The 23,542-nt window shown below is 42.5% G+C and overlaps 4 protein-coding genes across 6 annotated transcripts; all 4 read right to left on the reverse strand.

Annotated features, from left to right (window-relative positions):
- Nucleotides 1–850: 850 nt before the first annotated feature.
- LOC148316486 (phospholipase ABHD3-like) lies at nucleotides 851–4,970 on the reverse strand. Its single transcript, XM_088286733.1, has 9 exons — nucleotides 4,675–4,970; nucleotides 3,851–4,011; nucleotides 3,596–3,778; nucleotides 3,476–3,521; nucleotides 2,661–2,773; nucleotides 2,410–2,583; nucleotides 2,279–2,327; nucleotides 1,985–2,150; nucleotides 851–1,365 (listed from the first exon to the last, which is right to left on the reverse strand). The coding sequence occupies exons 1-9, from the start codon at nucleotides 4,792–4,794 to the stop codon at nucleotides 1,169–1,171; spliced, it is 1,209 nt and encodes a 402-aa protein (XP_088142859.1). The 5' UTR covers nucleotides 4,795–4,970; the 3' UTR covers nucleotides 851–1,168.
- A 615-nt stretch (nucleotides 4,971–5,585) lies between these two features.
- Nucleotides 5,586–8,689, reverse strand: ctsbb (cathepsin Bb). The gene is made up of 10 exons (XM_088286737.1): nucleotides 8,676–8,689; nucleotides 8,334–8,439; nucleotides 7,936–8,021; nucleotides 7,736–7,850; nucleotides 7,541–7,656; nucleotides 6,995–7,080; nucleotides 6,787–6,930; nucleotides 6,182–6,298; nucleotides 5,892–6,020; nucleotides 5,586–5,818 (listed from the first exon to the last, which is right to left on the reverse strand). The coding sequence occupies exons 2-10, from the start codon at nucleotides 8,436–8,438 to the stop codon at nucleotides 5,742–5,744; spliced, it is 975 nt and encodes a 324-aa protein (XP_088142863.1). The 5' UTR covers nucleotide 8,439; nucleotides 8,676–8,689; the 3' UTR covers nucleotides 5,586–5,741.
- A 229-nt stretch (nucleotides 8,690–8,918) lies between these two features.
- Nucleotides 8,919–13,852, reverse strand: fdft1 (farnesyl-diphosphate farnesyltransferase 1). Of its 2 annotated transcripts, XM_088286729.1 has the most exons (8): nucleotides 13,607–13,852; nucleotides 12,323–12,420; nucleotides 11,013–11,196; nucleotides 10,811–10,939; nucleotides 10,469–10,660; nucleotides 10,169–10,345; nucleotides 9,904–10,056; nucleotides 8,919–9,732 (listed from the first exon to the last, which is right to left on the reverse strand). In XM_088286729.1, exons 1-8 carry the CDS (start codon nucleotides 13,703–13,705, stop codon nucleotides 9,520–9,522), a joined length of 1,245 nt encoding a protein of 414 aa, XP_088142855.1. In that variant the 5' UTR covers nucleotides 13,706–13,852; the 3' UTR covers nucleotides 8,919–9,519. The 2 variants fall into 2 exon arrangements, with proteins under 2 accessions (XP_088142855.1, XP_088142854.1); XM_088286728.1 differs by lacking the exon at nucleotides 13,607–13,852 and having other exon boundaries at nucleotides 12,323–13,597.
- Nucleotides 13,853–14,320: 468 nt separating this feature from the next.
- On the reverse strand, nucleotides 14,321–19,773 carry gata4 (GATA binding protein 4). Of its 2 annotated transcripts, none has more exons than XM_088286736.1 (5): nucleotides 19,068–19,773; nucleotides 16,388–16,554; nucleotides 15,751–15,876; nucleotides 15,410–15,661; nucleotides 14,321–15,344 (listed from the first exon to the last, which is right to left on the reverse strand). In XM_088286736.1, exons 1-5 carry the CDS (start codon nucleotides 19,588–19,590, stop codon nucleotides 15,228–15,230), a joined length of 1,185 nt encoding a protein of 394 aa, XP_088142862.1. In that variant the 5' UTR covers nucleotides 19,591–19,773; the 3' UTR covers nucleotides 14,321–15,227. The 2 variants fall into 2 exon arrangements, with proteins under 2 accessions (XP_088142862.1, XP_088142861.1); XM_088286735.1 differs by having other exon boundaries at nucleotides 14,321–15,347.
- Between the last annotated feature and the right edge of the window lie 3,769 nt (nucleotides 19,774–23,542).

Raw genomic sequence — 23,542 nt, forward strand, 5'->3', positions numbered from 1 at the left:
TGATTATCCCATCGGATGTAATGAAATTTTGCCTTCTTCTACAAAATGTGTATTGGATCCACTTGGGGGCGCCATTCGCTTGGTCAGGAAAAAAAAAAATTTAAAAATAATGTGACTTTGAGTGTTCGTGGCTTTAAATGGCAAGTTATTTGTGAGTCCATAAAACAGCTTAAATGGGTTTTAACAAAAAAAAAAAAAATCATCATCATCACACAGCTGAATCATTGCTTTTCCTAATACTGAAAAAAGACCTTGAACGCAACACTGACCACTTGAACAAAATGTTTATTTATTTATTCATTTTTTTTAAAATGCCGCTAGAGTGTTCCTTTCCAGGCGGCACGGTCGTCAAATGTATCTAAATGAGGCTAAAGTGTTAGCGTTGTGACAGAGGGCGCGGGCCTTTTATTGCCGCGTCAGGTTAATTATTAATTGGTTGCCGTGGTTTATCAGCGACACCGCTGACCCTCAAACACAGATTAAAGGCCTCCCGGGGGGGAAGGTTACGGATTTTTTTTTTTTTAACATTCAGGGGTGATATTGTGATTTAGCCAGCGTACACATACACTATACATAAACATTTTTTGGAGGATTTTTGTAGCATCGTCACATATTGCACAGTCAATATTTTTTATAGTATCAAATGAGCTAATCAGATATATTACTACAGTTCCTGTTGAGCATGCCGGCGATGTTGGAAAATAACCTTTTCATTGACCATTTAACATGTTTACATTGTCAGAAATGGGAACTGTGGTTGCCATGACAACCCCAGCCAGGGCGCACTGTGTAGCATGTGTAGAATCACACCAGCAGCATCAGTCAAATAAAAAGCAAAGCAGGCTTTAAATGTTGACATAATTGCTGTTTAATTTAATTTTAGTGAATAACTTCAGTGGCTCACAGTAAAACATCAATGAAGAAAAAAAAAAAAAAAAGCATTTTAAAAAGGGTCTGTTTTTTTTTTTCTATTTGCATTGTACTTGCAAGTGGGACGGTACAGAAAAGAATGATCACCCAAACAATTTGATTGACAGGCAAAATCTTGAATAGAGACAGCAAGCTAACGAGGTAGATGTGGTTCATCCTACATTGCGTTTGTCCTGAGACAAAAAAAAAATGAAAAAATGGTGGCGTGGTTTTTGTGTTGTGTTCTACACGTGTACATTCAGTCGTGCGCAAGGCCGCAGGCTTTGCGGACATCCTGCGGGTGTTCCAAGACGGCTCGGACAAACTGGCTGAAGATGCGCTCCATGTAGCCGGCGGCGCGTGGGAACAAACCCTCCAGGAAGGCGATGTGCCCGCCGTGCGACGTCACCACAAGCGCCACGTTGGGCAGGTCCTTGGCTACGCTCAACGGGAAGGCTGCGACACACACAGGCATGTTGACGTGAAACACAATCAATTCAAATTAATCGACTTTTAATCTGGATCACCGTTTTGTCTTTTATTCCATAATAGCATATTTATTAAGTTAGTCCTTTGAAAATGTAAAATTATTGGATAATTAAAAAGAAAAAAAACAATCGCTTATTCTTTCAGAACTTTCAATTAGCACAAAAAAATTTACAATTAAAGTCCACCAAAGTGAAATATAAAAATAACGTATTTAGCTTCCATTTTGCATAGGCCTAAAAAGCAGGATTAAAGAGGATTTTAATTTTTAAATTATTCAGCAAAAACTAGGCTGAGCCACAGACCTTTTCACATTATTTTTTGCGTCGACAGCGAAAATGCCACGGTGTATGGCATACTGTTGTACCAAAAAGTAAAGGAAGTAAAAAAAACTAAGAAGCCGGAACCTAGCAATGAAGCTGTAAAATTTTGCTTGTTGAAAACTAGTGCAATAAAAAAATTAAATTATTGTCATTCAGAATCACGATCACAAAAGTGATCAAAATAATTCTGATTATCATTTTGGTCATTATCGTGCGTCTCTACTATAAAGTATCCCTCAAGTGGGTAAAATATTTGCGCAACTGACCGTTTTGCGGGGAGAAGGGGTCGTCGGCAGCGTTGAGGCACAAGACGGGCACGGCGATGCATTGGAGCTTCCGGTCGGGGCTGGCGTGGCGGTAGTACTCCGTGCACGACTCGTAGCCGAACAGCGGCGCCGTGAAGCGCTCGTCAAATTCACGGATGCTGCGTGCCTAACGCAAAACGGGATTGGTAGAGATCAAAAACAAAACAGTCGGCAAAGTTGTAAAAGTTACATTCCATTCCCTTAAAAAGACAAAAATGGATTTTCTGAACCCGACAACAACTTTATAGCGCGTACCTTGAGGACGTGGTCGATGTCCACCACTTTCTCCAGCATCTTCTTGTGCCTGTAACACAGACAAACACTTGAAGCTTCCCTTTACCAAAAACGGAGCCAAAAAACTTGAACCAATAAAATTTGGAAGTGACCTGAGCACGCCGTCACACAGTCCTCGCGTCAGATGTTTGTTGAAGAGCAGCCAGTTGAGCGCTTCCTCCATGCTTTGCGCCGACTTGAGCGCGTCCCAGGGCACCGAGACGGTCAGGCCGGCCACCAAACCCGACTCGGCGCCCTTCCGGCCGAGGTAGTTCAGCAATAACATTCTGCAAGGGGCGCAAAAGCAGGTTTGCTTGCTACACAAGCAACTGATGGGGAAAGGTGACTCGGCGTGGCCACTCACCCTCCTAAAGAGACGCCCACGCCAAAAACCGGGGCTTGTGGGTGGAGGCTTCTCACATGTTGGACCACCAGCTCCAGATCGAACGTGTTGGCGGCGCAGAAAGTGAGCGGTGTCTGAAGGTTGCACAGAGACACAAATTGCTTTTGGTGGGGTCTACTTTTTGCAGCGGATGAAGATGTTGGCAAAGAGATTCAAATCACCCTGCGAAGGACTAGCAAGGTCACATTGGAAAGAAAAAAATGGTGCTGATTTTAATGGAATATATTTGTTATATTGAAGGAGGAATTTTGTCAGTTTCAATGATTCAAGTTTTGAAAAATTATTCTTCAAAAATGACAAATATTTATTTTTTATGAATTTCCGGCTGGAACCGAAATGTCATTTTCTACCACAAAAAATAATAAAATTATTATCGTCATTTGTTAATATTACAACTTTTTTCTCCATTTTTTTTTTGGTATAATAAAAATTTTGCCCCTTAAAATAAGAACTTGGCTCATAATATTGAAATTGTGTTCTCCTAATAGCCACTTTTGATAATTTGGAATTGGCATCAACTAAAAAAATTTTTTTAGAACAATCCCATTAATCGACAGATTAATCGGATTAAAAACATATTTAAATTTCAATCCCTTTATTCAAAAAATACACAAACAAAAATTGATTACGATTCAATTTCTCAACTGTTCTCTAAAAACATTAATCCTGTATAAAATAAAATAAGAATCTCGGTGAAAATTAAAAATATAAATGTTATTGAATTAAGTTATAATCATTCAAGATAGCACTGTATTGAAACTTATTGGAGGACTTACAAGTAGCTCCTCCCCGCCGAAGCCTCTGTTGTTGAAGACCACACATCTAGAAGAGTAGCACATTTGCACGACTTATCGCTTGCGGCCCACAAATAAATGATGCTGCATTTGTTTGCCAACCTGTAGCCGTGGGCGGCGGCCTGCCTGATGGCGTGCAGCACATAAGACTGCCGGCTGTTGCCCGTCAAGCCCGGCAGGATGAGGACGGTGGGCCGGGTGGACGCTTGCGGGTAGGCGGCGCTGCCGTCGTTGTCCTCCCAGTCCAGCGAGATTTGACCGCCGTCGGGCGTGCGGATGAGCTCACTGTTGGACACATTTTTGGTTGGTCCGTTATTTCACGTTTCAGGTGTTAAAAGTTTGGGGATTGAGTCTTACTTGCGATAAGCGACGTGCGGTCTGGACTTGATGAGGAAGCACAGCACGGTTTGAAGACGGCCTCCCCAGCACCACGGCGTGGGCCTGAAGGTGTCGCTCACCACGGGACAGTGGTCCTCAAGGAAGTCCCGGAGCTTTTCGCCGCACACCAGCAATGGCTTCTGACAGGAAACGCACGGGAAAATGTGAAATTGTGATGAGCAATGACTCCATGATAATTACCTCAGAATTATTTGGGTTTATGGACAGCTGAGCCCATTGGGACTTTGTTCATAACCAGGATGTCTGGTTTACAGGTGCCATGCTTGCTGTGATAAACTAGGTTAATAAAGTCTGTAGCACTTTCAGCCCTATTAATACATAATTTAGATGGGGGGGCATTATGAATCAGTCTCCATATTAGTGATATTATTAAGAAGTTTGTTTCATATAAATTGGCCCATTATTTAATAAAAACAAAATGTACGGAATTGCTCGTGTTAACTTTTATTTTATCATCTACAGTGAATTACATATTGAGATGAATTGAGCCTTCAAAACCAATACAAATGTATTCATACATAATAATAAACCCTTTTTATGCAGCATTTTTAAATTATGGCATATAATATCTGATTTGCTTGCCAATCTAAGTGCGCCCCAAAAATCCTGTACGTTTTCTAACTACTTTGAATTATTATTCTGCCATTGAAATTGGCGGAGTAAGAGGGAAAGCTCTCGATATGGTGATTTCTACACTAATGCAAATCTCAAAGCTTGCGGTAGATCAAAAAAAAAATTCTAATCAATGAATTCATTTCAAATGCCTGACCGCGGCGCCTCACCTGATTCTTGCGGCCCCACAGGTAGCAAAGGGCGGCCGTGAGGGAGCACAACAGGACGGTGTCAAAACTGGAGATCAAATCCCAATGGAATGTCCACAGCTCCAGGAGCGACAATAGCATGACGGCGATTTCGATATGATTCAATGAAATGAGCAAAGAATCTAGCCTTCGTGGTTAACGACCGATTAAGTGACACATGAGAACACAAAGCAGATTAGCCGGCTCGCCCCGTTAAACATTAGCAATAGCAAGCCGGCGCTCAGCATCCATAACGGAATGACCCACTTCCGGGTTGCTTGTCACCTCGCAAGACGTCATAAACGCTCAACGGTACATAGTTATTGTTATTATTATTATGGTTGACATGATGGAAGACTTTATGAGTTTTATACACATTCCACAAAATTAATTAAATAAAATAAATTTCCATTTAAATCGTCGCAATTTCAAACCGGAAGTACCAACCTGACGTCACTACTCTTATCGACTACAAATAATGGCCCCAGGCCTAATAAATATTTTGCAGTTTATTATTGTAATTGTACAAGTAAAGGTATTTGAGGAAAAAAGCAGACAAATTAGTTTTTTTGGATTACACTTAAATATAAATCAAGAAATCGTCGAATATTCAAAGAAGACTGACTTTCGCCGTTCACGGTGAAAAACTACAAATATGGCCACAAGAAAGTGCCTTTAATACTTGCGTAATATGCACAATGCTCCTCCCTGGCTCGCGAATTATTTTTACAAATTATTATCTGAGTCTTTGAATTTTATAAATGTATATATTGAGTCCAAACTAAATTGTATATGATAAATAAAAAATGAAATGAAAGAAACTTTCAACGTTATTTAAATTATGGAACGATAACTTTTAAATAGCCTATTAGATACATGGTCTGTAAAACAGCTTTAAGGGAGATGTTTGACTTTTTTTATTCTTTTGAGAAAAACATCATAGTAAAGCAATTGTTACATTATTGAAAAAAATCAAATGGTCAAAAAGATGGAGATTGGGTCCGTGGAATTTCATGTTGTTTGCCTTTGTTTTGTATGAAACATTAGGTCTAGTTGAGCGGCATTCCTGCCACCACCTCAGACTCGATGCCGCATTCATCGCTTCCACGCTTGATCTTGAAAAAACCTTCAAAAGAAACAAACAAGCACAAGAATTTAAACCACTTCTTCACTGTATCATTCCAAACTGGCATGTGTACCTTTGTCTCCCCAGTCACTGTTCCAGGAGTTGGCCGCCAGCCAGTAAGGTGTTCCGTTTTCTTCGCCCCAGCCCAGCAGCTTAATGGCGTGACCTCCTAGCATCTCCCCTGTCACATGTTGGTACACACCTACAGCAACACAATACCACAAAAAGTCTCTCTCAGAGGTAAGAAAAAGTACACAACACTAACCCACGTTTCAGAAAGCACACAAAAACCCAGTAGCAGAATTTCTTGTCAGTCTACCTCTCATTTCAATGTCGAACCTCAGAAGACAACATAAAACTAACCAGTCTTGTAGAGAAGAAAATCAGCGTAGACGGTGAACGCGGCTTCAACAGGTCCGTTGCTGTAAAGCTCCTTCATGATCTGATCCTGCTGGGAGGAGACGCTGTAGGATCGGCGTCCTGCAGGCGAGGACAAACGCTAAAACAATCATGCCCAGCTACAGCTTCGGCAGTGGCGTCAGAAAATGAAAGCAATTAAGATATTTTATCCTTCTCATCTAAAAATAGATATACATTTTTTACCATAATATTTAATTTTGATTATTTAATTTTTGTGTTATCCAAGTTGATTCAATGGACCAGTAGGGCGGCGCCCTCGTGCCCTCCCGCCACTGATAAAGATTTTAACAATTTATACATCTTAATTAATTCTCTGAAGCTCCTATGGTGTTAGCGATTTGGCCACGTGGGGAAAAAAAAATAATGCAGACACAAACAAAGAGTTTTGCGACAAGTAATTTTAGTCATTCATTGCAGATGATAAAGAATATATGCTTGTGAGCATGTTAAATTATCCGTCTCCGATTCGCATCTTGAAAAACATGCACGCCGGATCACTCGTATCACGAGGTACCACTGTAAATTCCCAAACGGCTTTGAGTCCTTACCAAAGTGTTTGTCCTTGGGGTAGGAAAGCTGGTAACCATCGATGCACTGCTCAGTACACTTGGGCGTCTTCTGTTCGCCCTGGCACGGAGGACGAGAGCCGTTGACGTGATGTTCACACGGGGGCAGCGAGTACGGCCGACAACCTGCACGCCGGTCGCCATAAAGTCAAGAGACAGAAACGGCAAACCGAGTCCGGGATGAACATACCAACTTTGGAGTTATACAAGCCTCCGCTCACCAGTCCACGTTTGACCCAAAATTGCCATGCGGCAGAGGGGAAGCCACCAAAACAGCTGTCAACGCAAAGAGAATGTAAAGAACTGAACTGCTTTTATGAAGTGTAATTCCTGTATGTCGCGTAGCCTTTGTGGCCTGGATGCGGGCTTTTAGGGGGCGTGGCCTAGTGAGTGATGACAGAAGCTGGTGCGGTGGCGTGGCTTCAACAAAAATAGGCCTGTTCTGAGTTTTTAACAAATTGAGATGCAAATACGTTGAAATAAAAGTTGCATTTCTGAACTTTTGTCCCGTTTACATCTTTCGATCTAAAACTCAATTAGAATTGATTTTGCTGTTCCAATACTTTTGGAGGGGCTATAAGTGGTTGTAAGGTTGCCCTACAATGGAAGAATGAATCTAGAATATTTACTTTTATTGAAAAATAGCAGTTGTGTTTTCCATCCGTACGGGCCAATTTGGACCCCCTTAAGGCCCTGTTCTGGCCCGCGGGACATATGCTTGACACACTAGGCTTACCCCATTCCGCATTCATCACAACAGGACAGAAGGTCTTCGGCCGAAATCTCCACTGAGATCTTCCCACCACTTTGGATGCATAACCTGTCAGATATAGCCTCAGCTGCCCCAAAAGCCTACCAGGGGAAAAAAAAGGGTTTTCAACTTTTGCCTTTAAAAATTGATGACGAAAAAGTTGATGTTGTTATTCATCACCCAGCAGGAGCCGCAGGAGCCCTGATCTCGAATCTGCTGGATGGTGGGACACTTGGGCCACTGTTGGCGTGCGTCAAAGTTGTCGGGAAGTTCCAGGCCGTCCGTGTCGTGAAAGCTGAGCAGACAGATAAGGACGATGGTCGACTTTCGCAGATAAGAAGCACCGGCTGACTGGCTGTCACGTGATCACGAGTACTTACATCATCGGCTCCTTGGGTCCGCTCAAAATGGTGCCGCACAGTCCTTTCACGTAGCTGGTGTCAACATTGTAAAAATTGTGGCCGGCCTACAACAAAACGAAAAGGACGGAAGATTTATTTTAAAACTCGTCGATATATTGTCGCCGTCGTTAAAATAAAGACATTTTGCTGCCAAGTGAATTTTCATCGATCGGGGGATTGCTTTGGATAGCGGCCCCTTAGGTGACTCCGCCCCCTCATTTGCATACCCCTGATCTCAGCTGAGTTGAGTTTACTGTCAAAATACAGTGCATAATTATCTCAATTGCTTGCGTGTCCAAGCAAAAAAAAAAACTTTCGTCTCACTCGTATCCTGGCGCTGAATAGGGAAACGACTCCAAAGATGACATTGGCCTCACCCTCCATGTCGTGTTGGCCTTGTTGATGATGTTAATCATCTCCTCGGGTGAAGCCTGAGCCAAAGTGACCCACGCGGCCACCAGTAGGAGAACAACTGAAGGCATCCTTCAAAACATGCAACAAGATTCATTTATGTGCAGGATTTGTTGCAATATTTCATCTCGTCGCTCGTTTTTTTCAAACTGGATTTTTCGTCCACAAACTAAGTAAAATTTAACAAAAAAATAAATAAATCATGAAAAATCGAATAATTTTCTAAAAATTCGGGTCTGTCTTCTATAATGTTTGATTGAGCAAAAAAAATAAAATAAATACAATCAGATTGCTAGATAAAAATTTACCTGGCGGTCAGCACTCTTCCCAGTCCAAGAACGAATAAGTACCAAACAAACTCCGGTATTTGTTCTTGTCATTTTTTACAAGTGTCACATGTTGGTTTAATGAATACTTTTGTCATACGGAACTCATTCTCCTTCTATATGGCATGTCACAAAAGGTTAAAAAAAAAAGGAAAGGCAAGAGTAGCCAGAAAAAGAAGCTAATCTGATTTTTCCAAATCTCACTCAATTCACTAGCGCCGTAAATTGTTCATTTATATCCCACTTTTATTTGCTCTGATATGTACAAACAAACCCAACGAGGATCACATTACATGGCAATGTTTTCTACAGCTTTACCTTTGGTATCTTTGTGCTGCCCAAAGCTCAACTTAAGGACACTTCACTAGCAGCCTCACAATTCTCTCGTGTACAGTACACATACACTCACACAGTGCTATTTATCATTCTCTTTTAAGTTAAAAAATAAAATAAAAACACCTCAGAATGATAAAAATTTCTACAAAGGTTTGAGACTAAATACATTTTTTAGCTTAACTGTCACACCTGAACACCTCATTTGAAGAAAGTAAAGAATTAAAATTTGAAACAAAATGGCTGCTTCAAACCAAAACTTGCTGAGTCCTGGATCCTGGTTTTCTTTTTGTTCTGTCGAGATAGATATGTCCACCCTATTTCATGTCCATTTGAAAACTCGTAATCGAGGCTCTTCAGCTGAACCTCAAAGTGCCTTCCACGCGACGTGCTACGAAGTGTTTATTTGCGGCGTGTCCATTCACCGGAGAAGTGGACCTCCAAGGGCAGTGAAGGGTCTGTTTTGTTGGCGTTCTGTTGACATTTACTATTCCTACATGTCGCCGGCATCCTGCGCCTGGGCTGCGGTGGCGCTCAGGTACTGCCAGCTGACAGCCGCCAACAGCATGGCGGCCGACAGGTACACGGGCGACAGGTGGTGGCTTCTGACGGGCAGGCCGGACGACTGAGATTTTTCCTGAATGAGCGCCAGTATGCGCAACGTCTCATCCCGTGACGGGTCGGCCAGCGACACCTTGTGCAGGATCTGCGAGCAAAACCGCGAGTTTAAAATGTTGCCTCGTTGGTTGACATAGTGACGGAGTCAAACTTTGTAATTGTACTCATTGGGCAACCCAGGTTATTTTACTTGAGTTATTTCCCTTATGAATTTTTACTGTTACTCCCTTCATTTGAAAACGGATAAAAAAATGGCCACCTCTTGGCTGTACTGGCTGATGATGTTCTGCACGGCTCGCATGTCGGTGGCCTCCATCATGAGGGTGACTGCCTGTCCCTTTCGAATTTTCACCACGCCCTGGAACACCAGGGGGTTGTTGTAGCACGATGACAGAGTAGCTATCGCCATCACCTGTTCAACAAAGGAATTACAGCTAAACTGAAAAACGATCAGCCTGGGTGGTCCCGAAAAGAAATTGGCGGGTGTGTAGGCGGCAGATGATGATGTGGAGGCGTCGCCTTACCTGGGGGATAGCGCAGAAGTTGAAGACGCTTTGGTTGCGCAGGCGGGCCAGGTAGGTGATGACGTCCGGCACGTGGCGCAGCGCATCCGTGACCAGCAGGTTGAGACACGACAGAGCCGATTCCAGTTTCTCGGGCTGCGCCAAGTCTTCCAGATGGCCCGCAAACTGGCTCCATGCCTTGCATTGAAAAAACACGCCAAAGAAGTTGATGTCGTTTTTGACTAAACAGGAGAACAATGCACACTAAGGTATTTAAATTTAAAAAAAAAACAGCGCACACAAACGAGAGAATTTTCCCACCTCTTGCGGCCAGAACGCACGTCCCTCCTTTGTGTCCTCCAGATAGTCTCGGATGATGTTGGTCTTCTGGAGGAACAGGCCCATGGAGTTGGCCAAGTCCGTGTCCCAGCCCACCTCTGGCTCCTCCAGCTGGGACGCCGAGAACAGTCGAGACAGGCCTATGCCCACCAGCCCTGCCACATAGTGACAATACTGCAAATAGAGACACGAATATTGAACAACAGAGGCAACTGCATAATTTTCTTGTCTTTGCACATGTTTTCAAGTTTTTTTAAACCAATCTCTGGAATCACTTCAGATGGTTTTTAAAATATTCAGAGAGTTGTGTCATAAAATATTCACCTTGTCCCACTCCGTCATGGATCCTACTTTCTTCTCCAGGAATTCGGCCATTCCGACTCCCATCCGGTGGCAGATGTCCGAGATGACCTCCCGGTATTCTTCAGCCAGGTTTCGGAATTCCAAAGATATCTGTCGATTGTTGTCAGTCAAATATTTAACCAAAAAAAACAAACAACAAAAATAGTTTGAAATAGTTACTGACCGTGGGGAAGTCCTCCAGAACTTGACGGTCTTTCTCCCGACTCTCGCTGAAGCTCCAGGCGTCCTGGTACAGGTAGGTGTGGAAATCATTCAACATCGGAACCTTCCTGTCCAGAGGGATGCTCATGTCATCTTCCACTGTGTCCAACGCCCGCAGCACCAGGTAGAAGATGCACACGGCGTGTCTAAAACGAGGCAGAGACAGAGAGAGAGAAAAAAAAATTGAAAGAGTGACTGGGTAGTCAGCGGACCCCACAGAAGAATAAATACTCATTGTTCATACAATAAATGCTAAAACACCCGTTTATTTTTTTACATCCTCATTGATTGCGTTTCAACTTGTGTTATTTTTCTTCTGTGAAAACATCGAAAATGGCAACTTGGCATTCCAAATAACTCCAATATACCAACGTTCAAGTTTATTCTTGAATCTGAGATGTTACTTTGTCTGTCATCATATCACAGAAACACTCACAACCAAGAAAGCAGAAATTATTTACAAGGAGCGTTGCAAAGTTATTGGGAGAAGTTTGGCTAAAAAAATTATTCAGACAAATACATCCGTGATTTTCAATATATTTGCGATTTTAACATGTTTTTTTTTTTTCAGAGCCCAAAAGAGTTCAAAGGAATTTCTTAATGCTGCTGCTGCTGCACCGTAGAAGAAGACGTTGCAGCAGAAGTACGTTTTCAGTGCAAAGTAAAGTCGAGTGTAACAAGTTGTATTTCGTTCACCAATTTATGTTAAATAAACACTTAATAGAAGATAAGGCCAGTTTTCTGTTTTTCAACTTCCGATTTCTAAATAAATGAATTAATTAATTAATTAATAACCCAAGAAAACTCCCGTTCGGTGGAAGCGGGCAACACTGCCTCCTAGCGGACGGAGGAGGGATGAGCCTTTCCACACGTCAATGTTTGGAACTTGGCTGTGAAAATTTGGGAACTGCCTGACATGTGTCGAAAAAAATCAACGCAAAACCGCACATCCAACAATGCACAAGTAGAAATGTATATTTACGAACGACAAGACATGATAAATGAAAACGCAACATTAAAAGAAGGGAAAGTTGCGAATGCATTGTTTGATTTTTTTTTTTAGACAAATCTCTACAGAAACAAAGCACTGTGCTTGTCAATGAAGACTTGGATGAAACTGCATTCGTTTTTCGTAATAAATGCGATTAAAAACTGTGATTACAAAAGCTAGACTCGGGAACTCCAGTTGACTAAACCCAACAGGCGTGGAGACCATGGGGAGACAGGCGTGGGGGGGCGGAGACCATGCTTGTTTGTGTACGACTCACTCACCTTAGCTCACCATCCAGGGCCTGAATGACAGCTGCGAAGCTCCTGCTGGTCTGGTTCAGGTACACGTAACACGTCCTCAGGCTCTGGCTCATGGACTCCTGGCACGAGAGACAACACAAGGCCGCGTGACGACCGAAGCCCGCCGCTCTCAGCGCGCTGGACGACCGGGCGGCCTCCCGCAGGACCCGCTCGCCCAGTCTCCGGCCCGACAGCAGCGAGCGGGGACAGGCGGGCGTTGGTCCCCGCGGCGCCACCGACAGAGAGCGCTTGAACACGGCTAGTGAAATGGGACACTTGCAGCACGCTCCGGCGGCCATGCGACGTCAGTGGACGAGCGAGAAGCCGCGGCGGCTCGTCTCGGCTTGGCGCGACGCAGGGCGAGCAGCTGCTGAGCCAACCTTGGAGGGGGGCACCCTACTCAAACAGAGTTTAGGCTGGAGGAGCCCCGCCTTCTTCCACAACCACTCCGCGATAGCTTCGGAGACGTACACGAATAAATGTCACCTTTGGCAGGGAATCGTTCGTCAACTTCGCCGCCATATTGAATGTGTCAATAAACTTGGAAATGTCCATTTGTCCTTACTATTAAGACAGTTCCGCGAAAAATCACAAACTGACTTGCAACTTAACCTGGACTTGCTTGAATTAAAGTATTTAGTTTTAAATAAACAAAAATGGTTTATTTTATATTATAGCACCGTGGTATTGTGAGTTTAATGCATTAGCTTTGCTCAATTTTAACCTGTACATATTTTTTCTTGTATTTTTTTAAATCTACTTTTGCATGAGTTGAAATTACATTCCTTCTGCTTTTTGTGTCTGTTGCTAGGATGTTTTAATATTATTCTTATGTGTTAGGTTGTTGGGAACTGTTTAATATTTCATTTTACTATTGCCTGTCAAGGTGCAGAACTGCAAAATATTACGGTTACAGGTGCTGTGTGACATTTGGCAAAACAGTGGCCTCCGTCGACATCTAGTGGCGGACACGTGTAACAGCACAAACCTGTGGCACCTTCCACGGGGTTGCCGCTTTTAAATTGTGCTATTTGCGGACATGTCTCGGGGTTATACGTATGCTGCAATGTTCTGATATGCAATTACCATTTATTCATTATAAAATAACATTTTGAGTCGTTATTGTTGATACTGACGTTGGCGTCAAAACGGCGGTATCAGCGGTCAAAACCCTGACATAATACATCCTCCACCATCTTGTAGAATATATGAAAACTCCCTTCTTTGTCTCGCTTTAGATGACATGTTTGTTCCATTTTTACTCACGTAATCCAATTTGGGCATCACGGCTCGGCAGCCTCCCATTTTAAATTTAAAGAGGTTGTAAATCTCCTCCGGGTGGCCCAGAGATTTGAGAACGTCCATGTTGCCTCCTTAATCGGACACTAGAAATCGTAAAAAATGCACGTGGATCTTCCCCATCCACGAGAAAAAATAAAAAATAAAGATGCACGAAGCTATATAAGAAGACTGCGATGCACTTTCAGTATCCAAGCTGGGGCCAGATCGACTCACGCCGCCTATTGGCTGTCTTCACATGGGCTCAGGGGGCAGTGTCCAATGAGCGAACAGAGCGGCTGGTGTGATGTCCCGCCTACCATCACGTCAGCGCAGCTCGCATTTTCATTGGCTCCTTATTCATTCATCCTCCCAGGTGTAATCCAGCCTGGCGACCATCGAGGCTCGTTGAAACTCGCAGGAAATGTAAACTATTTTACACACAAGGGTGTGATTGGTCCACTTGTGAGGGGAACGCCCACTTTTAAATGCGATATTGAAAGTATTCAAATATATTATTTTTTAGAAAATTCATCACACTATCATCAAAGAGATGTAGTCTTGTTCCCCGCATATTAGTGATTTTGTGTCCGTTATTTTCCATTCACTGCAGGGCTCGGTTGCCTTGAGCGAGAAATGAAGGGACACTTAATTTGTTTAGATGTCATTGTGAATTGTTGAAAATGAACAATTTGACTGAAATGGAGGCTGCCTTCTCTTTATTTAGCATGAATGAGCTCCACATTGCGTGGTATCCCACTGAGAGCCACTGAAGTCACAAAAAGAAGGTAGGATAGGTAGTGTCATGTTAGTGCAACCAAATGCATCTTCTGGGTCTTTGCAATATAACCTAAATGCAGTTTTTTTAATACATATATACTGGAGTGGAAAGCGCTTACATACATCTAAATATAAGTTTGCCGCTTTTGGGTTAATTACATGCAGCAATATAGTATACCACATTTACACACTGGCCACAAAGATACTGTACAGTCATTATACACAATGAAACCTTGGAATTTACAGAGCTGCATTATAATGGACTAATGACGTCGCTATTGTTGTGCCTTTGGAAATAAATACAACTGTAAAAAAAAAGGATCCCTACAAGCAAGAGTGAGGCAAGGGTGTGTAAAAGAAAACACTTGCACTGACTACGAAAATAGAGCCCAAAAGTGAAAGCACCTGAAACGTTTTGGTCAAAATGTACAAAATAAGAAAAGTTGACAATTTAGTTTTGTTACTTGGTGTCATTTCTCCACACAAAACCACAAAAATCAATTTTAACCCAACGTCCACGAACACGGTGGACACAATGATAAAATTGCGATCATTTTGAAGCTTCCAAGATAACATCCTGTTTTCTGTGACGAAGAATTCCCAAAGCCTTGCCAAGTAACCCTGAACTTTACGACTGTTGCTGTACTCCGTGCAACTACGGCTGACTAAATGTGTCAATACTGACCTGGAAATTGAACTCTGACCTGTTTATTGTGTCACATGACAAGAAATCTGCTTTTCAAATCAAAACAGTCCTCACTTGGAAGAACCTTGTCACAGTGTCGCTTTTTCGACGCTCCTCCTCCGTCTGTCCACGCACGTTTTCTTACTAAGCCAGGATGAGGTTGTTCCATGGCTCGGCTTTTGAGCCGGCGTGGCCCCCGGGGGACATCTTGAGAGCGAGGGACCCGCCTTGAGCCGTCATGTACGCCGGCAGAGCTGAGATCTGCTGCGAAAGGTAGAGACATATGAAAAACATAAAAAGGGCATCGAAGTATAATTTGTTTGTACCTGCGTGTGTGCGCCGTGTGTGTATGAACGGTGAGTTTCCGGCTCCGATTTTATCTGCCGGGCCTCCTCGGACATGGAGGAGACGCCCGAGGAGGAGGAAGAGGAGGAGGAAGTGGGGCCCTGAGGAGTGCCGCATGGTGTCATCGGGGTCCCTTCGTTACTTAGAGGCCCGGTTTGGCTCTTGTTCAGGTTCTTGGGTTTGCGCTTGCGGGTTTGGATCCCTTCTTTTTTCATGGCGAGAGGCCGCGGGACCTGAGGAAAACAAAACGCAGATGTTTTATTGCCGCTCAGTAATATAAAATCTCAATCGTGAAAACGTTTTTTTATCTTTTTGTTTTCACCCCGTGCAGTTTCATGTAGAGGCCGCAGGCGTTGCACACGGGTTCTCCCTCTGCGTTTCGTCGCCACAGGGTGGTGGTGGTGGTGTGACAGTTGGTGCAGGACAGGCCCACCCTACGGGAGGCCGACTGGAGGACACGGACATATGTGACGGATCAGGGGACATAGGGCCGTACGCTTGGGCAAGTCATGGATTTTATTGGTTAATTCAAGTTGAGAGAAACCCCACTGCCATTATGTAGCACATTTTCCCCGTCCTTTTTATATTGCAAATTTTCATTTTTTCTGAGAGCACTCTAGCAGTTCTTAGTGGTTTAGATCAGACAGGAAGACTAAACCTTTTGGGAAAGCCTTGGTGGCTCTGAGTCCCCATTGTCGGACGGTGTTCCACAGGGTTCAATTTTGGGGCCCCTCCTGTTTTCATTGTATTCTATTGCTTTTGACTCAGCATGAAAATCTGTATGTCTCATTTTAACCCCATGTACAGAGCTTTAAATGCAGCAATAGTTGTTTTTAAAGTGCTAAATAACGAAAAAGAAAAGAATATGGCACATGGGTTTGGAATGTATTCCCCATGAAAAACGGGCTGTGGTTCAAAGTTGAAACATTAAAGAGAAATAAAGCAATTGTTTCACCCACCAGCCGCCGCTGAGGCTTGATGAGAGGTCTGTTGATGCCGTTCATCTTGTGGTAGAGCCCGCAGGCGTTGCACAGGTAGTGGCCCGTGCCGTCCCGCCTCCACAACGGCGTGGACATGGCCCCGCAGTTGACGCATTCTCGTCCCTCGGCGAAGTCATCAAAAAGGTCTGCAGACGCACCAAGGTGGAGTATTCAGAGTTAATGAGAGGTTCTTGGCGGCAGGTGTGTGAAGCATCCGTTTTGAATGTGATTGGTTAATTCTAAACAGCCACATCACAACAACCTGAACGCTTAGGGGTGTGTAGACTTTTTATCTCCGCTATACAATGTGAAAAATAAATGCCATATTTTTGAACAAATATGACAATTGTGTTTGATATGGGATGTCACATAAATTCGCTAAATTAATTAGTATTCACTGGAGTAAAATCAACGTTATGAATTTTCACTTCTGTGTTAAAACAAAGCCAAACCTCAAGTTGACTTCTAAGTTTGACCAATGCGAAAAAAAAAATACAGTGAGGCCTTGAGATTTTTTTTTCCGTTTCCTCCAAACACCCGAACCCGGATTAACAGAAGTGCTGTTAAATTGTTTAGAATTTTTCCTGTGTTTTTAACATAAATTAAAAATTGTACATTATGATAAATTCACTGCTGTCTTATGTTGTGTGTGACTTGGCCACCAGAGGGCAGTATAATACTGTTACATTGACAAACGAAGAAAAATTTGTAATATTTTTGTTTTAATTTGTTTTGGACCACAGTTTAAATCAAACCAGTGAAGGACTTTTATCTTTGATGTTTTGATTTCATACATTTTTGTCATTCTCTTGAAACTTTTGCCATCAAAATAAATAATGAACTGTTTTATATATATATATATATATATATATATTTTTTCTTAGAATAAAGACGCATCAACCTTCAACTGCTTGTGTGTATTATGGATGTGTGCACAAGCAGCAGCAACAGCAGGAGGTGCAGGCCCCACCGCTTATCTGGTTGCTCCCCCAAGAAGATAAAGAGAGAGCTAGAAATAGAGACGCAAAAGAAGCTTCATCACATTAAGAGACATTTAGAGACTGCGGGTCCGAGGCTCTTTCTCGCACTGATAACGTGACGTCTGACCACCTGCGCAGACACTTTTGGGGCCCAATTGATGAACACGTGCATATAATAAATCCAAATTAATGTGTGGTGTCGTTTTTTTTTTTTTTAACCGTGCTGTCTAACATTAATCTTGCAATCCAGCGAGATCTGATCCAAGGCTGAGAGCAAAACAAAGACAAGCAAAGGAAGCTAACCTTGAGTGCGGAAGCTAATGTAGCCAACACATCAACACAAGACAATACACTTGTTGCACTAATGTGTCATGTAGAAATGTCAACGTGTCTCCTTATCACTGCGGCCATTTAAAAACAACACTTTAGCACCTGAAGGAGGACAAAGGTGAAAGCGGGAAAATCAACTGAGAATTTGTACAAATGTGTAAAAAGGTTGAAATGTCACTGTTAGTATATTACTAATTAGAAAATGTCATCTATTGTTTTAAACACTATGATTTTTCTTTCTTGTCATCCGATTTATTTCATGAGGGGAGTTTGAGTGAACCCGTCAGGTTACAGTTCATATTGAATCAATTGTCTTATCTGTTTCACACACCTCAGTGTTTTTCATCTGCTTTCGTTCAATTGATCCATGGGGACAATTTCAAGAAATCACCCTGAAAACTAATTATGCATGGTAGAGCATACGTAACAATGAAGTGGCATTATCCTATAAGCCAAAATGATGATTTCAAGGCTAAGAGTCACACAGTGAGTTATTTCAAATCATAGACTCGACTTCGACAATAAAGCTGCACTCATTAAATGAGAAGCAAAAGGTGCAGTTTAAACCCCAAATCTGAAAATTACCAAAATGGGAAATATCAATAAATGTACAGTATGTTACTGAAAATATTGAATGATTTAATTAGATTTTGTAAAAATAAATATATTGGCTATTAATCTCCCGATGTTAAGATGCAAATGGGTAATTCAGTTCGTATAAAAACAAATGCTGCACTTAAAATTAAATGCAATATTATTTCCCCAGATTAAGTCCACCTTAAAAAATAATGATCTTAAGATCCTCGTTAATTTGACAGATGAAGATTTTTTAAAGAATAAATAAGATATATACATTCCTTTGTAATAATTACCATAGGTCAAATTGTAAGAAAAAAAAGTCTACCGGTATATTTTACGTTTTTATAAATTACACTATAGTTTTACAATCAAAATGTAGTCGTTGGGACTGGACAGAATTGAGCTCGCTCGCGTTTATAAAAATCGAGATTTTGTTGGAGTACTGTTAAAATTGAATTAGATGAAAAGAAATGCCATAATAGGAGATTTTGTTGACATTTAACATCGAAAATACCTTTCTTCTTTTCTTTTAATTTGGCACAACTTAAATATATATTTTTTGAAGTTACAAGAATTAAGGAAATCCGTTTTAATACAACCAACAACTGAAAAAATAACATCTAAAAAAATATATGACATTTTTAAACTTTCAACTCTGCCTCTCTTTTTTTTTTCCCAAACAACACTTTTCACTTTTTCTGACGGCAAAACTTGAACCTAAAATAAATAAATAAATTAAACATAGATTTCGCGACTAAATCGGTGCTCACCTATATTGGGATGTCGTGTCCCGCCGGTCGCAGCACCTGTCTGCAGGCCGTGGAGAACCGGACTCTCGAAGGGGGACCCGGACCACGTTCCGCCCACGTTGGTGCTCATGTAGGCCGGGTAAGGACTGTGGTAGGAGCCGCCGAGCCCACGGGCGCCGTAATGCTCTCGCCCGTTGGCAGAGATGCTCAGCGGGCTACCGAACGAGGAGGCCGCCGCTGCAGCTTGGTCCTTGGCCCCGACCGAAGAGAGAGGCGGGCTCGCGGAGAAACTGAACCGCGGGGACACCGGAGAGTGGTTGTACGAGGACTCGACGCCCGGCTGAGCCCAGCCGGAGTGGCTGGAGGCCGGTGTGCCGGGCTGCGACGCGCCGGGCGACTGGAGGTAGGGCAGGCCCGGGATCATCTGCGTGACCACCCGGGTAGTGGGCACATAGACCGGCGACGAGGCCGCCGAGCTGCTGTGGAGAAAACCGGCCTCATAAGGAGGGTGTCCGTGGTTGGTGGTCATGATTCCCTGGTACATATCCTCTCCTGGAAGCTGCACATCCGACTCACTGGAATCAATGTAAGTGTGGGTGCACTTGTGAGAGAAATTATAATAAAATTTAAAATATATAAAAGGGGGAAAAAATTAGAATGTGACTTTAATCGTGCACATCACGTCTGCGTGCAAAATAGGAGCTGCTGTTGCTGCCGTCCGGTCGACCAGTGCGATTGAATCTTATCAAATTAAGAACGAGTGAAGGGAGGGAAAAAAGAGGAGGAGTAAAGAGAGAATTACCTCGATCAAGATTTCTCGCGCTCTCTCTCTCTTTTTCGGCCTTGCTCTCCCAAAATATGTGCACATTGAAATTGCAACGTTGCGTTTTCATTTTGGTTCAGTTAGGACGTGTTATGCAAGAAAAAAAAACACATTTTGTGGATTTTAGAATGCGGCAGTGGGTTAAAATGTGTTTTTATTTCGAGACACAAAATTCAAACTGATAGGAAATGTTGAAGCGTCCCTAAAATAATTAATACGAATTGATTATTCATGAATACAGCCGAACAATGTGAAATATATTTTTTTAGCTCATAATAGGATTTTGCCACCAAAAATGCAAAGGAAATTTGGTTTGAGAAAAATACGGTATAATAAATGACATTTTTTTTTAAAGATGATTTTTTTTTCCCTATGGAAATAATCCTTCAGTTTTATGTTTCTTCGTAAGTGAAATGTTCATTTAAAAACGTCTTATTTTGTCTCTTCTCTTCAAGATTATTTTTATGCAAACTATCCACTGCCATTGTTATTGAGGTCTTCTTTGAAAGCAATCTTTTTGGAGCACATTAAAGCGACATGCTATTGCCAATGTGTACATTGCGATATCTTCTTCAAATACATTCACCAGCATGTGCCTTCGATTGACTTGACAACCACACACCCGTCAACATTACACAGTTGTTTATATTTTGACTCCTCATTATTTGTAAAAGGTTTTAGATGCATATGTAGAACTTTTTTTTAACAAAATGAAATGTGGTTTAGCCCTTTTTATTTGTAATGTTTGTCATTTTCATTTTGATATCTATCTATCTATCTATCTATCTATCTATCTATCTATCTATCTATCTATCTATCTATCTATCTATCTATCTATCTATCTATCTATCTATCTATCTATCTATCTACCTAGCTAGCTAGCTAGCTAGCGATCTCGTTAGCTTGCTAACTCGCTAGCTAGCTCGCTAGCTAGCTATCTTTGGCCCACAAAGTGCAGGTGGAGGCAAATAGAGCAATATTGCCTCCCTGGAAATGGGGAACTATCATCAATGTGTAACCGCACTGATAAGCTGGCTAATAATATTAAGGCGCGTCTGTATATTAAGGTGTGTCCCTGCGCAAGAGTCTTAAAAAGTACTGCTCAAATAATTAAATGAAAACAAATGCCCCCCACCACCACCCTCCAATTAGTGTGGCACGAGAAGGCCTTTTAGATTCCCATAGAGTTGACCTGCTGAGAGAGAAACAGGGTGGAAAGTTTATAGAAATAAGACGCAGCTCATCCTCTTTTTTTCTGTTATTGTACAGTACGTTGTGTGTTTGCACATGCCACGTTGTATCACTGACACAGGCCAGAGCACCCCTTGTGTGTGTGTGTGTGTGTGTGTGTGTGTAGCCAAGAGGCTGTCCAATGGGTTTGCTGTGTATGACTGAGAAGGTGTCAGATGAGTGACTAGCAAGCGATGCCGTTTCCGTGGAATGCAAAAGGTTGGCTTTGTGTAAATCTGGCACCTTGGGACAATTTGAAGTCATCAAGAAGCAAGATTGTTAATTGTGGGATGAAACCAAGACTGAGTGAGCTCAAAGTAACGCATGGGAAGTGCTCCTCTCACTTTGCCGTGATGTTCATAATTAATGAATTCTTTTTTTTTTTTTTTTTTTTTCCGGGTGACATCCTTTCAGGTCAAGGTATGTCGCTGTGACGACGCGTCCAGGAAATGCAAGTCACAAAATATGTGAAGCAGGCACCAGGAAAGCTGTCCCCGTCTTGGCTGGGAATGAGTCTCAATCTTGTGAGGGTCAGCGACTTACTTTGGCCCCTCTTCCCCCACAAACACACACACACACACACACACACAAGCTATGGTAGACTCCTGGCTCCAGGAAGAAGCCATCACACAGTGACGCAGGAAAAGCCAGCAGCTCGAGGATGCCGCCAATAGCGACGTGGAGACACCAACGTGTCTCGTGTCATTTTGCTGCATCAGCGTAAATCCTTCCTTTTTTTTCTTCTTTTTTTTTCACCTGTAATCTTTTTTTTTTTACATCATCTTCTTTCTACTGCTGATCTCACCCGTTTTGCTCGGCTAATCTGATCAGACCAATCATCGGCACGCCGCTCGGCCGTTAATGATGAAACAGTGCTAATCAATATGAACTTACTGTGAATGTGCGTGCGTGATTGCTCCTATAGACGTCAGGTTTCCATGTGACTCGCGTTGACGATGCACCGCCTCAACGCCACAAAAGTGAAAAGCAATGAGCTGCTTAAATTCTGACGTTAAATTGAATTAAGTGCAAATTAAAAAACACACATGATGAAACGATAGATCATGCAGGTGTACCTAATGCTGCGTCCGGTCTGTGAGTGTGTGTGTGGGGGTGTGTGTGTGTGTGTGTGTGTGTTATTCGACGGTATCTCCGTGTTATGTTTGCGACTTAAGCGTGTTTGACCAGGTAAGGTCACAAAGTCACGCAGGCGAGACGCCGATTCTCTCTCTTTCCTAACCGACACGCACACGGACGCAGGAGACGTGTGTTTCCGAGGCAATAATTAACTCCTCAGTTGCAGGTTCTCATTTGTGACGATGTCAAGTGTTGGGACCGGACTGGCCGTTCGCACTGTTTGAAGAGCAACTCCAGACAATCAATGACACGTAACGAGGATTAAATGATCCAAACCGATGGGCTGCACGTTATACCAACGCAAATGATCACCGAGAGGTTACTGATACTAGATCGGAGTGAGGGCTCCGATATGCTCCGATTAAAGATAACAATTTTCAGCCATAAGTGAGTTGCTTTCACCAAAAATGTGCATGTGTGTGTGCTCTCGACTTTAAGGTCAGAATCTTTCATTTCTGAACCCTCATTAAGGTGACAAGATGAGATTCACCCTCTAATCTTCATCTTCTACTCAAAAGCTGTGCTGATCTCAAAACCAAAGCGATGCAATGCCACCATCTACAGGGATTTGTTATTCATTAAAGTGGTTTACATAACTAAGAGATTTTTTTGCCATTTAGCAGCAGTTAAAAAAAAATCTACATGGATGACTTGTGGCCAAATTTGATTCCGATTGTGATAAATGTGTGGATCTAGGATTTTTCACTTTGATTTATTGCTATCCTTTTTTTTTTTATCATATCGTATGTATTTGTTTGATATTTCTAGCTGGTTTTAGTGAGCCGCTGTGTATTTTTAGAATTAAAAGACGTACACAGGGCTCCCAGGTCCTCTCTTGTTGATAAGCAGCAGCCAAAGTCCGTTCGCCAGCCCAGGCCGAGCAACACACACACACACACACACGTACACACTATTGCAGTGCAGGCGTTTAACAGGCCTTGTCCACACGAAAACGAGTTTAAATATGACTTTTTTATTTTATTTTTTTTTTTACGAATTTTGATCCCCAAATATGCTCATATTTTTTAAACCAGCTACTACAGTGAACACATCTGAAAACACTTCTTCTCACACGAGCTACAAAAAATGAAAAAAGAACAAGATCAGCTGTGTTTTTAATGTGGACGTGGCCTCATACGTGGAGCGTTGACCCTTTGTTCGTGGGTAACGTCAGGTTAGGTAAAGGTGAGCTGACATGGACACAACAATGAGGTCTGCCAGGAGGTCACTCAGAGTTCAGCAGGTAAAGGAGTGTCAAGATGAGACCGGCCCAAATCTGTCCATCCCCTTTTTGAGAAATGAGGAA

The sequence above is a fragment of the Idiotropiscis lumnitzeri genome, chromosome 21 (assembly GCF_059441095.1).
Source record: "Idiotropiscis lumnitzeri isolate Australia: NSW breed Sydney's pygmy pipehorse chromosome 21, RoL_Ilum_1.0, whole genome shotgun sequence".
In the NCBI taxonomy this organism is placed as follows: Eukaryota; Metazoa; Chordata; class Actinopteri; order Syngnathiformes; family Syngnathidae; genus Idiotropiscis; species Idiotropiscis lumnitzeri.